Here is a 17,492-nt window from a genome sequence, read left to right as displayed (position 1 = left end):
AGAGAACAGAATCAAAATATAAGAGAATTGTACTGCACTGCACTTGCTAAAGAATGTGCTCTGAATAAAACTGACATGTAATGTCTGTGTAACTTACCTTAGTTCCAAAGGTACAGATGTAGAGCCTTACCAGAAGTTTGGCTGGAAGAAATAGCGTGTTTTTTCTTTTCTTTTCTTTCTTTCTTTTTTTTTCTTTTTTAGTTGAGTGCCTCACGATTGTAAATGAAATGAAATTTTTGAGTTTTATGTCCCACTGTTGTACCGGCTAGGCTAAAGGAGACGGTGATGATGAAAAATGAATGAAATGGTGGAATGAAGAAAGTGGGAGGAAACAGGAGAATCCCGAGAAAATCCACGCGCACTGTGTTTGTCCAAAACAAAGTTCAATTGGCGCGAGCTGGGATCGAACAAAAGACCCCATGCACTAGAGGTAAACGCTCTATCAGTGAGCCACCACGGTCCCTTCCACAATTGTGAAACAATGCTAAGGAAAACGGTGGTAATGATAATGAAAAAAAGTGGTAGAACGAAGAAAGTGAGAGGAAGTGGAGGAACCCGGAGAAAATCCACACATACAGTGTTTGTTCACCACAAAATTAGCTTAGCGCAAGCTGGGATCGAACCAGAACCCTATTCACCACAGGTGAGCGCTCTACAATTGAGCTACCTTGACACTATTTGGAACACTCGAATTGAAATTACTAAATCTGTGTATTAGAATAAAACTAAAATGATTTTGTTTAACAGATGAGATTCAGCAGTATATTGCTTTCTGAAGCAGAAAATATATATAAATAGATAAAATAGAAAACAAAAATAAGATAATAAAGGAAGTAATAGGTTTAGTTAATAATTTTCTATTTTGAATGCATGCTTAAGTTTTCATCTTGAAGAAGACCAGTTAGACTTGCAAAATATTGTTCTGGAAATAGCGGAATTCTGACCTCCAAATAAGATAAAACGGGAAACAGACCTATATCTCTGGAGAAATCTAGAACTGCATGAATGCCATTTTCTTGATGTTTGACACGAGTGCAGGTGACAGATACATGGAGATATGTTTCTACATTGTGTTACTGTGATTTTCTCTGGTATTTTAATCTTAGTGGTGACGCTACGGAAAACTGAAAGTTATATTGTAAGTACATTAACATTGTTATTGCTCTGAGATTGTTATCTTTGCTGTTATTATCAGGGAATCTCATTATGTTATAATTTAATATTCCGTGGACGAACCAAGATTCAGATTAAGTGTTAAGTTGTCCATACATAGTGTTGTATATATAGCTTCCGTGCTGAAGAACATGTTATACTCTGTTCTAGTGATGAGCAAAAAGCCGTATTAGGGCCTCGAGCATGTTTCATTCGGACTCCGAGTAAAAATAAGAATTACAGTCCTTTTTTTTTTTTTTTTAAAAAAAAAAAAAAAAAACAATTCATTACAGGAAGAATTTAGCAGTTCGTCATAATACAGGTATACAGTACCTTAATCAAGAAAACTTTTATCTGAAAATGTTTTCCTCAATTTTTTGGTTAGGAAGCCCTTTTGCAAGATGAAGCCATTGGCACCAGGCCGATTTTTAGAAATACAGAATCTATAGGGTTACTTTGAAATGTTCGTAGTTCGACCCTACATGGCCGATACGTATGAAAAAGGAAGCAGGATACACAGAATACAACAAAGATTCATAAATTATTTGATTTATTTACGGACATTTAATTTACCTTCGCCTTAGGAAAGGAACAAATAAAATGGAAAATTTGCCTCAAATATGGTTCTTACTTTGTCTTGGACCGCAGGGCATTATTAATTGGATATGACTAGTCTATCCTGGAAATCAAATGAAATCTTTCAATTTAACGTCCCATGATTATATCCCTTATGCTAAAGGAGACATATGATTAGGGCAACTGAATAGTAATGGAAGAATAGTGGAAGGAGAATGTGAAAAAAAAACGGGAGTACCTTTAGAAAACCCACTAACAGGAAATTGTCCACCACAGACTTACTTAGGTGAAGATCGAACTAGGGATGCCATACACCTATGACTGGCCTAATCAATCACTTAGCTGTAATAGAACTTACGGCATAGTTCTTCAATCCAAGTATTTTAGAAACGAAATAGTGCGATAATGTAAGTGATATTCTATTTATTTATGTACTTATTTTTGAGCTGAACGATTATCTTTGCACAGAGGTTACAGAACATTGAATCTACAGTTTAGCATTAGATGCGAGTGATTTGTACAATCGTGTTCAAAAAAAATCTTGGTCACCCACCGTGCTTTACGAGACAATATTCTGGCGACTGTACGTAAGAGATACTTTATTTTTAAATAAAGATCTCAATCGGTCCAACAAAATCCTCATTTTCTGATTTAGTTCCGATTGAGGATAAGAGTACAGGAAGTTTCAAATACAAGTGGATGGTTAGTTTTTTTTAACAAGACTGTACTAATATCCTTTGCGTTTTACCAGCAGTGATGCTGTATAGGACGAGTCCTACAGTTATAAAGTGGATGTGAACCAGTTTGGTTCGTTCAATGCTTTCCCATCGTGCGTTAGCCACTAGACAAGCGAGAAAGATGTAGGATCCGAACCACATGAACTTCCTCCAGGAATCGAACTTTTGGTCTTCCGCACCAGGAAACGCAAATCCTAACCATTTTCTGCAAAAGATGTATATAATACACTGTGAGGTGATCTTCCATGATAGTCTGTGCCCTCAACCACTCCACTGGATACAAATCCTGACGTGGTTCTGATTCATAAATAATATAAGTAGTTCCCGTACTTCATATTATTGGTATTATCGGCCAACCAATTCAATTATTTATCTAATTAATTTAGGGGTTTCACCTTCATATTTTCTTTTTTTGTTTAATAAATATTTAAAAGAAATCGACTATTAGAAGTAGACTCTAATAACATAATGTTATTTCTTGTTTGGGTGCACGGTGGCTCAGTGGTAGAGCGCTTCCCTCTGGTGCGTGCGGTCCCTGGTTTGACCCCAGGGCAAGTAATGACTCCACGTGAAAAACATCATACCCGTGTGTTTCCTCGGAATACTTTCATTTCCTTCCACAATCTAATTACACCAATTCTTTCATCATCATTCACTTGCATTAATCATCCGTCGCCCTTAGCCTAAAGGATACAACCATTAGACGTTAAACTGAAAGATTTTATTATTATTATTATTATTATTATTATTATTATTATTATTATTATTATTATTATTATTATTATTATTATTATTATTATTATTATTATTATTATTATTATTATTATTATTTTCATTTTGATTTTTTGTGTATCACTTAGCTTCCCTCGATGTGACTTTTGCATATGGATCACATTCTGTGTTAAGCTTTTGCAACTCCATATGTGAGAAAGCATCAGTACTGAAGAGAAAATATAGTTTGAACAGAAATTACTAATGTGACTATCAAATTTAATCAGAAATTTTGTCTAGTATTTGCACAGCTAAATTTCCTCCTGTAAAATTACAACAAATTACTCAAAGTGTTCTGCCATTTTACTGTTTTTAAATTAGGGTCTATATCAATATGGAATAGAAAAAGACGAGAGAGAACCTCTGATATTAAAACTAGTGATGTGAGGTGGAAAATTTTCCGCGGAAAACTTTCCCTTTCAAAAAATTTTCTGGAAAATTTTCCCCTATATTTTTCCGGAAAATTTTCCTTTCTAAACAAACATCAGTGCTCAAGTAAGAATTCCTCATTAACCATAAAATCGATTGACTTCATATAGAAATGTTAAAAAGTGGAAGATCGTTCAAAGAATCTGAAAATTTTCATGACAGAAAATTTTCCGTACTATATAGAAACAAGTGAAACAATTTTTCATGAATTGAAAAATTTTCGGTCGTGTATGGAAAAGTTGAAAAAAAAAACTTTTTGTAAGTAGGAAAATTTTAATAATTTTGAACCAAAAAGTAAAACTACTTTTTATGAAACGGAAAGTTTTATTTCCCTGTACAAACAAGTGAAAGATATTTTCATTATAATGTAGAATCAAGTGGAAAAACTTTTCATAACCCGGGCAATTTTGAATATTATGTATAGTGATGTTAGGTGGAAAATTGTCCACTATATTTTACTGCACATCTATAAAATTGAATTTCTGTGGAGGAAAGTTAGACAGCAACAAATTATAATTTTCTAATTAGTTTTCGGGAACTGGAAAATTTTCTAATATTTCAAGTTGGCAAGTAAAAATGTATATAATGTCTCTTTCTCTCTCTCTCTCTCTCTCTTTGTGTGTGTGTGTGTGTGTTTGTGTAAAGTGCAGGGACATAAATCGAATTCGTAGAGTACAAATATCCAGTCCCATTGTTTAAAATGTAATAAGAAAGCGAAAAGAAACCTTGTGTATTTATCAATTATTTTAAAAACACTATTCACATATACGCCTGCCTATGTAATAAAATAGCTACATAAAAGTTTCAGTTCCTTATGAAGATTATTTTTGTAACAGAAAAAAGAAGAAATGCTTTGATTTTATTGTGTTTAAAGTTATGAGAAAACATCGTCTTACGCGTATTAATTTAACGAAATATGATTTTGTGAGATCAAAGATGAATTCTAAGGGAAGAATACATTGAAGTTTTTGAAACATATTTGCAGAAATAAAGAATTGTTACATTTTCACTTCATGAAACTTTTTTCAGACAATATTTATTACAAATAAATTTTACGGCTAAATAACGATGTAGAAATAAGTGGGGTACGTTTCTATGAATCGGAAAATTTACGTACATCACTTATAAAAACAGTAATTTGCCCCACTAGTGATCTCGGTCGAGATGACCGCTTTACCTATCTGTTTGAAAATCTGAAACCATTTCGCTTACATGTTTGGGATATAGATTATCACTGTTAAATTATTAATAGTTAACAGATTAACTCTATCAACGAATTCAGTCGAGAAAATAGCATCTGCTATTTGTTACAGAAAACAGAATTCAAAAATTCACTTACATGTAGGAATATGTATGTCAAATAGTAATCGTTAAAGTTGTATTTATCCGTTAAAATGTTAACGATTTGACTATATTAACAAATTTGGATCAGATAATGGTTCTAGTTATTTATTCCAGAAAATATAATAAAAAATTCACTTACTTGTATGAGATAAAGTTGTCGTTTTCCATTAATGGATTGACTTTATCAACGAACTGGTTGAGATAATTGCTTTAACTATCAATTGCAAGAAAAAAAAACGCGAATTAAAAATTTGCATTCGTTGAAGAACTTATTACGTGAAATAACGGATGGATGGATGGACGTACTAACAACACAATATTATAAATCTCACTGTGTAATCCTAATAATAATCTCGTTAAATGAAATGAGTGGCACCATTATACTATGATCAGTGTTACCGTAACAGATATTAATTGAGCATTGTACTCTCTTATAACCTAACGAATATTTAAAACTATGATAATTTTAACGTGTTGGAAGACTCGGGATTTATTCATGATTAGCGATTGGATATTACGATCTTATAAATCTAAATATAGAAGATATAATACACTTGTTCCTTGGTCTTACCATAGGTTAAGTCAGTTCCGTAATCTATGGTCTCCTTTCTAACGAATATCAGAAATAATGGGCCAAATCATGAAACAGCCGATTCAGTTTGAAAATCTTTATTTTCAATTAAAAATGTTGAATATACTGGATTGTTAAGTTTATTTACAGGAAGTGTACCACGCGTTTTACATTATCAAATTGAATAGTCTGATTCATTAAAAGTACGGTAGGTATCGTATTATTAATTTTTCTTTCGTAATGCAATTGTGAATTTTAGCTAGTGCACGCTTAGTGAAACAAAATGACACTTCAGTGTAACGTCCCACGATTATGCCCTTTATACTAAAGGAGACGGATGATTAACAAAAGTGGTGAATAATTGTGGAATTAATTTTTGTGCTGTCCCAACGGGAATCGAACCCGGGAGCACGTGCCCCTAATGCACAAGCGCAGGCCACTAAAACAGCAGGGAAGGCTAATACAGACTTAATTTTGGAATTCAGGGACAATTGGCAACATGAGACTGTTGTTGTTTCCTCTTTTTTATACGTTGAAACGGACAGATAAGTGTATTTAATTTTGGCTCATATTTGGGAAATGATACCGAAAGGCTACGTTGCGAGCTTGCGATACAATTTGTTTTATATGAAATATTTCTTTTTTTAAGAAACTAATTATAATAAATTATTTCATAAATTTCATTTGCAACCAACTAAAAGAAAAAATATTTAAAAAGGCATGGTTTTGACTCTTTTCTATGACTTCGAAATCAGATTCAATGTTTAATCCTAGACTCACGTGCAAAAGGGAGTAAGTTTAAAATGCTACTTTACAGCATCAGAGCAGTTATAAAATTGTCAATTGCATTTTTGAAACGGAAATGTATGGTAAATTTCTATTATAACAAATATAATATACGTTAAAATGGATATTCTAATTTGCATATGTGGTTATTTAAAGTTTGGTATATATATTTTCTTTTTGATTAAAATATTGTTTTTTTACAGTACTTTTACCTTGCCGTATTCAAATTTCTTTAAGGGACAGTGCTCTAAGAACTTACAAGGGAGTAAGTCCCATAACGGATGATCTTTATTGAAAAAAAAAAAAAAAAAAAACTTGTTTATACACATTCAGAGATTTTAGAAAGATATATAATTTACAGCTCTACGAACTCTACAGTGTAAAATGTTGGTCTATAATAACAAATAGTTTAAGTATTAACTTTTTATCAAAACAAAAGTACCGTACTTTACTTTGTATAACCACTCTTGGTTACGGAAAGTTACTATTACAGAAAACAGAAAGGAACCAGCATTCAAGTGAATGCTCTTTCAGTACTAACTAATATTCATCAACTTAAGCATTACTATTAGTATATCTTGAATCAATGAAAGGAATTGATTGATATTGTTAAGTTCTTATAGAAAGAAAAAAATGAAATGAAATCTTTGAGTTTTACGTCCCACGGTTATGCCAGTTAGGCTAAAGGAGATGGTGATTATGAGAAATGAGTGAAATGGTGGAATGAAGAAAGTGGGAGAAAACGGGGAACCCTGAGAAAACCCACGAGAACGGTGTTTGTCCACCACAAAGTCCACACGGCGCGAGCTGGGATCGAACCAGGAACCCCAAGCACCGGAGTTGAACCGCACCCCGTCTTATACAAAGAACAATACATTGGATCAAGAAGTTGTAGTAAAGAAAAAAAATGTCCTGATATTTTGCTGAATTTACCGGGCTAGGTCAACAGCACCTAGATTTGAGGTGTGGCGTTGGCTAGGTCCAGAATAGGAATGTTCGTATATTTGATTCAGGAATTTGATTTAGAAGTGGTCCTCGGTAGCGCAAGTCCTGTGTGTTGAACAGATCACCCTCCTTGCATGTAGCCTTGAATTGATTTACATCTTTATCATCAGTAAACTGTATATACACCTAAACGTATCTCACCTTTACTGCACGGCTCACCACTCGTTGATGGCAACTTCGGATCAATTCCATGGTTTGCATTTTGTGTTATCTTGAACTTCTGTATCATTTTCTTTCTTTAAGCTCTGAAAGAATACAGTAGTGTTGATCTGAGTGAATCAGAACTCTCTTTGGGATGAAAACTAGGATCAGTTTCTGAGACAGCGCCGTAACTTAGATTTTTTCTAGGGGGAAGGGTAAGCATTAATAGGTGTATTTGTCCCCCTGGAAAAAGTTGTTATTCTAATTTTTGGGTCTTTTTATTTTTCTCTTGCTCTTTATGGGCCCCCGAAGTCTGTGGGCCCTCCCGCACGGGAAGGTCTGCGGAGCCGTTATTTACACCCCTCGGTCCCGTTCCGCATACATGACAAATTAATTAAGGGGACAATATTAACAAATCTCAAAGCAGTGGCGTAACTAAAGACTTGGGGGCCCTCCGCAGACAGCGTGGAGTGGGGCGTCTTCTCTACGTCCCACTGCACGATTTGGGGACCCCCTGATGGCTTGAGGCCCCCCCGCATGCGGGGTCTGCGGAGCCCTTATTTATGCCCCTGTCTCAAAGCTATACGAATAAATATTATTTCTGGGGACCCTAATGGTAGACATTTGTAATGAAATGGGCCCATGACTCATTTTTGTTTTATTTACCTTTTGTGTGCTGTTTTGTTTATGTAATGTAGTGAACCTATTTGATGCTTCATTTATAATTTCATGTTCGCATCGTATATGGAATAAGAAAATTTTGTCTAAAAGTGGGCCCCCCTCGAACGGCGTGGAGCTTCCCTGAGAGTTGCCCTCCCTGCCCCCACAAGTTACGACCCTGTTCTGTGACAGAGATATCAGTAGTGGAATCTGATAATTCTTCAGGTATTTTATTAGTAAGGTGGTGGTCCATTGTAACACAAAGACTCATACACTAAAGGATATTGCAGCAGTCAGCAAGTTGATTTAGGATTTAGGATTTGGATTTCTGGGCTTTCGGCATCTAAGGCCATTTAGCCCTTCACGATTTGAGGGATGACGTCCCTCGGCGAGCACACAATCCGGGGAAAGGGAAGGAATAAAGGATTGGGAAAGGAAGGAAGCGGCCTGGGACCTATAAGTTAGGTACCACCCCGGCATTTGCCTGGTGTGAATGAGGAAAACCCAGGAAAACCTCATTCAGGGTGGCTGGCCTGAAAAAGCTGTTACACTTTTTCGACCGAGTGACCCCACCGGGAATCGAACCCGGGACCGCTCGCACCGAATGTCAGCAAGTTGAATACAATTCATTAAGGATTGCATTAACGACTTCTCGAACGCAAATGGAACAACTCAACGAGATTTCCACTGCTAGAGTAAAAGACTTATGAATAAGTTTGCTTCAGTCATTCATTATTGGTCGCTCAGAGCAAGACGACAATAGATATGTTATAAACCAACAATATAGAGCGGCCAAGAGAACGATGCAATTAATGTTAAAATCATGCTAGAGTTTCAAAGGTTTTGACTTATTCCTTATTATGTTTCACGATTAAAATCTACCTACAGTAAGTAGTAACACGAAAAATGGGCATACGCCAGACTTATTCCCATTTGCCACGGAAAGTAGCGGAAAACATGAATTATTTGACTGTATTTCGTATTAGTTCCTCGGAATCACCTACCTTCATGACAGAGCCCTTTTCACTTTACAAAATATTTTTGACATATTCTCTTTTACGTCGAGACTCGATAATTTAAAATCTCACTGCAATTAGGTTTAAAAAAAAGGATACAATGAATAGTAATTAAACCAAAAACTTGATATAATGAAGATAAAAAGAAGAGAGCACTTGAAACATGTTAATTTTAATATTATTAAAAAAAGTTTTCTTTTCGATGATTGCTTACTTTTGCTCCCAATTTTTATAAGGAGTAGAGTTATAGCCTCAGGGCAGTGCTGGTGAATACTGCATGGATATAATATACCGATAGACACCGGTAGTAGCCTAATTAGTCATTTTAGTGGTAGACACCGTTGAAAGAGGTGGATTTGTGTGGGAGAAACTCTATCAAGGCGGAAGAAATAAAATATTTTATTTTTACGTCAACGCTTGTGTCCTGTAGGTTAAGGAGATCGATTATTAACGAAAGTGAATGATTATGAAAGAAATTGTTAGAATGACAATGTGGAAGGAAACAGTAGAACCCTGAGGAAATCCATGGGCACGATCTTGTCCATCGCAAATATATATGGCCTGCAATTCAATAAGGGACTCTTGCAACAGAGGTGAGCGCTCTACCACTGATCAATGTCTCCACTCTGTTCAAATAGAAAATGAAATATTGCATCATAGCTATTTGTAGGGTTGCGCATGAGACAGATTTGAGACTGTCTCGTCTCGAAAATGTGCTCTAAAATGATGTCTCGACTCGAAAAATGTATATTTCTCTATTGGAAGAGCTGTGTCTCGATTGGAATTTTGTCAGGAAAATTCTGTCTCGTCTCGTCTCGTGCGCATCCCTAGCTATTTGAGCTTCGGAAAGGAGGGAACGTTGCGTAACTACAACAAATGAGATTCGAAACGTGTATTTGAGCCGAGATCGCGCTCTCAATGACTTTAATTTGCAGAGTAAATCCACTCTGAATGGCCTTCTGGTGTTGATGACGAAATTGTGATTGACTTAATGAGACATAACCCGAATACAACTGAGGAGCTTGACTATTCGTTTGTATTTCGCCATTGCAAGAAACGCGAATTCACTTCTAAGCTCGATATGAAGATAGCGCATTATTTGACGGAAAGAATAAACTGGATCGCGTCCCTACCACTACTTCTCTGTTTGGGATGAAAAAGTTTTTGAACTACCAAGTCATATCAAGAGACGAAAAGTACATCCTATATAGCAATGTGCACCCCTTGGCAAAGCTATCTTTCATTGAATGGTCTTGCTGCCTGTTTGACGGGATTGAAGATAAAAATTTTCTTTAAGTTTCTTTCAATTGGTGAAACTATCGTGGCGAATAAATACGGTGAGCAACTCACCACACTTAATGCGGAAATTCACAAAACACGTTCTGTTCTGGACAATTGAAAAGTAATCATCATCATCAGGACCGCATCCAGGATTTTCTGAGGGGGGGGGGGGGTGCACCAATAACTGTCAGTACATTTGAATCAAATTTATTTTTTTAAATGCCTTTAGGCATCTGTGAGGAACTAACTTAAACTATTGTTTAGCAAAACCGCTTTCTTTTAAGCCCGAAACGGAAACATGACATGAAATTTTAAAAAAGTATTGCTATTTCCACTGCCAGTTTCTCACTTTAGAAAGTGCATATTCAGAATGGAGGGGGTGCACGTTGCACCGGTGCACCCCCCTAAATCCGGCGCTGATCATCACCATGACAACGCCAGACCGCATATAGTGTAAGTGACGCTACAAAAATTGAAAGCGTTAATTGGGAAATCTCAGGCTTCTATCGTACTCACCAAACCGTTTTTCAAATTTTAGCCTTTTTCCGTGTCTTCAGAATAGTTTATATGACAAGAAGTTTGATTCTACAAAAACTGTCAAAAATATTTAACTTTCTGTTTTGCAGAAAATACACGGAATGTCAACGACAAAGAATTGGTAAGCTTGTATAAAACGTTAGAAAGAAACCAAAGAAAAGGACAGCAACGATATCATAGATCAAAAAATCCGTTTTTCTTTTCTCAAGATTGGCTGCTTGTGCTTTATTTTAAATCAGATACAATCTTTCGCAATCCTACAATATTACAACTTTTTGCATGATTTATTTCCCCTGGAGCCAGCCACCCTGAGTTTTATCCCACCTTAACATGTGTTACCTCTACCCCTATATTTGTAAAATGATGTATTAATTTCTAAAAATTCTTAGCGAGCAGTGATACACGTATACAGTAATATTAAACTGTGACGATTGTAACATCTATGAACTTGTTTCCTCAATCACAATGTCTCGTATTGACAGACAGTGTTTGAGGTACAGTTTATTCTATATGTAAACCACCTGTTAAATTTCCTTTTAGGTTGCTGGAAGTCAAAATGTCACGGAGATAACAGAAGAATTAACTGTTTTGGATGAAACAGAGGGCAGATTCAGTAATGAATGCCACTGTTGTAAGTATTTAATCATTTAATATAGAGCTACGCACTCGATTCTTTTTAATTTTTACCATTATTTAAAAGGTTTGAATTGGTCTTTTTCAATACAGTCAAACGATCAAAGTCTTTTATTAAAATAAAGAAGACAAGAGGAAAGATAGGAGAAGTAAACTATTTAAGGTAAGACATTTCATTATTTAATGAAGAAATCGATTATTTAGGATAAGTATTAAAGGCAGAAACCGTTCACAAAATACTTATAAATAATATTCTAGCATACTTTGCCAGGAAAATCAGTCTGAATCATATCTAAAGAACTATTTCTCAACTTCTCTTACAATTTTCACTTTGGTACTTGTCAACAGATAGACAGATGGACGATCAGAGTATGAAGTCTATAAGAATATCCACACTTATACATAACAGTTTGGAAGTCTTGAAATGGGGCATGCTCTATGATGTAAATTCCTTTTAAATTGGAAGTAGGGTAGGACTAAATTGACTCCCTCATTCTTAACCAATTTCAACTCTAAGTATGAAAATGATTGGGAAACCGTAATTAGAACATTAAGACAGAGTGGATTGAGATCGTTTTTGGAGACTTGAGTTAATTTTACGTTTATTTATATATACTAACAAGCAACTGAAAGTTTCAGGGAGCAAAAGTGGTATCAGGGGGATTGAGTCCCCTGGACACCCCGTAGCTACAGCCCTGAAACCTCCAGAGAAAATAAAATTCCTATTAGCAATATGATGTAATCGAATAAATTTTACGAAAGTTAGAGTGGAGAGTTGTTTCTTTATTTTTACTAACTGAAATTCCTGTTCTTCACATGGGAAAAACATATTTACATAACATATTTGAAATGTAGACGATATTTGAACACTCTTCCTCATGATATGTATTGAATCAAAGTGAAATAAAAAATGAAAACTCAGCTCGACCCAAGTGTTCCAAAAAATGCATTTCATATGGGGCAACCATCATTTTTGAAAAAAAAATCTCTCTTTCTTTCTTAGGAAACTCTTTTCAGTCAAAGTAAATTGATAGAGACCCAGGTGAGCCCAAGGTAATTATGTTCAAAAATGCATTTTAAATGGCTCAAACGTTACACCACTTCAATTTTTATGACTACAAAATGGAATATTTTTTAGAAATTGTCCCCTAACCCCCTTTAGAAGCTTAACTTTCAAAAACATTGGCATCCCTTACACTAAAGGCTCGCAAGATACTTTAATGTTCGGCACACATGTTTAACTCCCCCTCATAGGGTACGCATTTTAAATGATGTGATAAAAACCTGATACGGACAAAATCTCGCGGCCGAAACATCGCCGCCCAAGATCTACAGCAACTTTGTTTGAGGTTATGCTTCACGCAAGAACAGTAGCAGCATCAATTGGCAAATCATTCAAAACTTTTGAAGATCTTGTGAAGCTGATACTACAGTGATTTTTTCAAATATCCCAAGGTTCCTCGAGGATAGATAGTGTAATTGATGTCTACAAAGATGAAAGCATTAAATCATCAGAAAGAAATTGAAGGATGACATGTGATCCAATTGAGGTAACCATATTTGGCATTTAAACTCCTCTCCCGAAGGATATAAATGCATTCTGGGCTTCTTCTGAATACAAATACAAATCACAACAGATCTTTGCTGACTATATTCAAAAGGAGCATGATTAGTTAAACAGTGTTATCACGTATCTTGGAGAATCTTGAATTTGATGAGGGAAAAGCATACGCTTATGCAATGGACAAATCACTGACGTTCCTTATCTAATTTCAGAGCTTGAAGAATCAGATGAAAGAATAATTCTACATATTCAACATTGGGTATCCAAGTAAATGATGCAATGTATTTTAATGGCTTCACCAGATGCAGATGTCTTAATTTGTTTGCTGTATTATTGTCTCCATGAATTTAAAAGTCAACGACTAACCTAGCTATGGGTTTTGGGCGGAAAACATACTACAACAAGGTACATTCCACTTTATGAATTGGCTATATGTTTTTAACAAACCCGTAATTGAAATTCTGCCTGCTGTACATTTCTTATCTGGATGTGACACAACCATCAAGTTTGGCACCAAACATACTGCTTTGAAACTTGCTAAAGAGTCACCTCATCTTCTTTCACATTTTGGAAAGGAAGAGTTAACTAGCACCACGACTCAGGGTGCAGGAGTTTATCTTGCAAGACTATTGAAACCTAATTTTAGATCAATGAACGAATGTCGCAAAGCACAATATCATCAAATGAAGCGTATTGACTACAAAGCTATCCCCAACATCTTCCTCACATCTTCATATTAGACGAACTTACCTTCAGGGTTACCGTTGGTATCACATTCTAGAGGATGGTTTCATAGAATGAGGAGGGGGCGGTGGCTTAGTGGGAGAGCGTTCACTTCCGGTGCTTGGGGTCCCTAGTTCGATCCCAGCTCGCGCCGTGTGGACTTTGTGGTGGACAAACACTGAGCTCGTGGGTTTTCTCGGGGTTCTCCCGTTTCCTCCCACTTTCTTCATTCCATCATTTCATTCATTTCTCATCATCACCGTCTCCTTTAGTCTAACCGGCATAATCGTGGGACGTAAAACTCAAAGAACAGGATGATGAACGACAAACTTTCCTCTTTGAAGATAGACTACCAAAAGACTTTCGGTTTCCCTGTAAGTGCAAAAAATATACCCGAGAAACTGTATGTGCTTGCAGTGCAAAAATGGTTTTCTGTTCCAACTTTGTGATTGTAGGAGTAGTAGTAGTTGCGAAAACCTAAGAAAGTAAAGTACAGGATAATAAATTTTGTCAGATTTTTTTAAAAAAAATATTTAGAATCTCTTGGATGCAATATGGTAATTGGTTTTGGTGAGTTTACGTACTCGTTTTATATTTAAACATTCTTTTTATTTTTAAAATATACTTTCAAAGTTTATTCGTTTTAAAAAGTGTTTAACCTTTCTGAGGGAGTAGATTTAACCTTCTGATGCCCAAAGAGAAACACACATAGCTTTGGAACGTTCTAAATCAGCTGTTGATAGACCACGGGTAATTTAGATCTTGGGGTGTTTCCGAAGGAACCGAATTACTGTTGATATGAACCACATCCATCTGTGCACTCTATCATGTGGAGGCGGCAAGTAAAAATGGTCTCCTATTAGTATTTAAGGTTATATTTTTAGGACACCTTATGTTGTACTGTAATCGGATATCCCATTCTTTGCATCTTTGTTTTTTTAATCTACTAATTCCTGCGTATAATGTACATAGATGTTTAATGTATGTATTTGTGTTGTCTAACCGCTGTATACTAAATAACAGTGTTGCCAGCTTAGATTATTCTTTTATCACAATAATGTAAAAATTCGAATGTTTTGGCCTGCCTTTACAGCAGAATAGACTCGATAGACATAAACGTTATCATTTTGAAATAAACATTCCTTCATCTTTCCAACGGTGTAACTTTCATTGCGCTACGCTAATTAGGAGCTACACAAGAGCAGTGTAAATCAAGGTCTGCAATGTTTCTAAAGTTACTAGCAGGCTCAATGATTTGCGGTTATATTGAAAAAACACACGTGATGATGATTATGTGACCAAGCCAGATCTTGTTCTTTAACATTCCAGAACACATTCCACAAGTCAAATTCACTATACGCGAATCTTCCAACAGAACCTATGTCTGGCCCCCTACTACAACTATTACCTTCGGAGAACAAATTATGAACTTACAGATTTGTAATACTCTGTGTTTACAATACATTAGTAAGAATTGAAATAGAAAGTACAAATTAGAAAAAAAATGCAAGCAGATTTTGCATATATGTCTATTCAAACGAAATGAAAATCTACTCAGAATACAGCTCATTATATTCACGTAGTTATAAAGATGGCAGTTTAGTACTCAAGAATCTTGACTGTCCGAGCCCATTCAAAACGAATCATACATTGAAGCCAGGCTTGAAGTAATTATTGCATGGCAAGTTAGCGGTATGAAATTAGTATAGTTATAATGCATTCTAAATGGCAAGATCTGTGTAACAAAGAAAACAGTATGGAATATAAAAATGTAAAATATAGCGAATTAATATCTTGTATTAGTGTTCTTTTTTTTTTTTTTTTTTTGGCTCAATTACAAATGTTCTAAGAGCAAACTTACCATGTGCAAAATATGCCTCAATGGAGCACGTTTACTTACACGACCACACATCTTTCGAATACTACTTGCATGATTTGTTTGTGTATTCGAAGCGGGTAAAGTGAAGCAATTCCACTTTGCCCGTCGTCTGTTATTCCTCTTTTTCCGCGTCAGCACGATTCATATTTTATACATTTCCAAATCAAGGTTTTCATCAGTTCACAAAACCATTTCGTCTATTTCTACTATGAATATTGCTGAACTCAACTGATTGCAAAATACGTATTTCTGTTGAATATTCAGGAACTACAACTCTTTCCTTCCTGGCCTTTTGAAAACTTGTCTTTTCATGTAACACGTTTTCCCTCTATTACTCATGCGCAACGTAACACGTGGAGTTTTCCATTACGTCATAGTAACATGCTACTTGCATCTTTTCAGTGCTACCACCTGTGTTTTGATGTATCACATTATGTTTCTGGAAATGACAAATTCCTCTTTGTCCACTCGGTTCACTTTGCCCGCCTTTCCCCTATTTTGTCTTAACATCTATAAGCTAATTTGTGATGTCTTTTATCTTTCAGTTTGTGGCATACCAAATACGATGACCCGCATTGTTGGAGGAGCTCCGACAGAAATTAATGAATATCCATGGGTTGTTGCGTTTGCTCACAGGAAGAAGTTCTATTGTGGAGGAACGCTTATAAATAATCGCTATGTGCTCACTGCAGCTCATTGTGTCACCAAGTATGTAGTAGTAATAGTATTAGAGAGAAAAATAGCACTAGTTTAGTGATAAGGTAATTTGGGGGAATATGTGAAGGTTTGAGATTTTTCGTATTGTAAGAAAATGATATGCGTGAACAGGATGGAAATTGCTAACGCTATGTTTTGATACATAAAATACAAATCGATTACAATCTATTGGAACGTAAGTCTCCAGACTGTGAATTTTACCGTGATAGTGAGGTAAATTACTGTACAAATAAACAGAAAATATTAGCATATCGATTACTGATACCACAGAGACTTTCAGAGGATTAACCAAAGTCACGGCAAAGGGACACGGAGATTGGTGTGCTTCGTACGAGTGCTTTGTAATCGAATCGCCCTCAGATGGCCCTACTGGAACAGTCACTGGTAGAGCGCTTGCTTAACAAAAGTATTTGACACTAGTTCAATGGTAAAGCATATGGATGATGAAAATTGCATGGTAACTACCGTATTCATATAGTAATTTCGTTCCTGTACGATACACAATGTAAGCATGGCAACTTTACATAAAAATACGGTACTTTGAAGTCGCAAATTTGATACATGATTTATATTTCAAGTTCTTTTACTTCATAAAAGAGAGATGAAAGGAAGAGCAATATTACGTACCTGGAAATATACTTCGATGACTAACCACCTGTTTAAGATATTGTATTTATTATTGTTTCGCTGTCGATTCAAGTGTTCCCACGACAAGTCCTTCTCCGGCGACTTTCCTTGGGTAAAACTAATGGATCGAAAGCTCGCCGAAGTCAGCAAAAAGTACAATCAAAAATACTTGAACACATTCTGCTGTTTCCCGGTTACATTTATGACTCATTCTATTCATCTTTTTCATAGGAGGAAAAATCCCGGAAAATCCCGGACTTTGTTTAAAGATTGTTGAACAGCTGAAGCAACAACAAACTCAACTGAAAACTACATTCTTGACACAGCAAAGTAACTTTATGTT

The 17,492-nt window shown here is 35.6% G+C and overlaps 1 protein-coding gene across 1 annotated transcript in view; it reads left to right on the top strand.

Moving 5' to 3' along the window:
* Nucleotides 1–982: 982 nt before the first annotated feature.
* Nucleotides 983–17,492, top strand: part of LOC145686414 (trypsin-like) — a 68,623-nt gene continuing 52,113 nt past the window's right edge. Inside the window, exons 1-3 of the mRNA XM_081759708.1 lie at nt 983–1,138; nt 11,547–11,637; nt 16,351–16,513. Coding sequence (XP_081615834.1) covers nt 1,058–1,138; nt 11,547–11,637; nt 16,351–16,513 — 335 coding nt within the window. The 5' untranslated portion in view covers nt 983–1,057. The remainder of the gene's footprint in view (nt 1,139–11,546; nt 11,638–16,350; nt 16,514–17,492) is intronic.

The sequence above is a fragment of the Thermobia domestica genome, chromosome 5 (assembly GCF_964235325.1).
Source record: "Thermobia domestica chromosome 5, izTheDome1.hap1.1, whole genome shotgun sequence".
Lineage (NCBI taxonomy): Eukaryota > Metazoa > Arthropoda > Insecta > Zygentoma > Lepismatidae > Thermobia > Thermobia domestica.
Note: the sequence above shows the minus strand (reverse complement) of the source record. Positions and strands in the feature narration are given on the sequence as shown.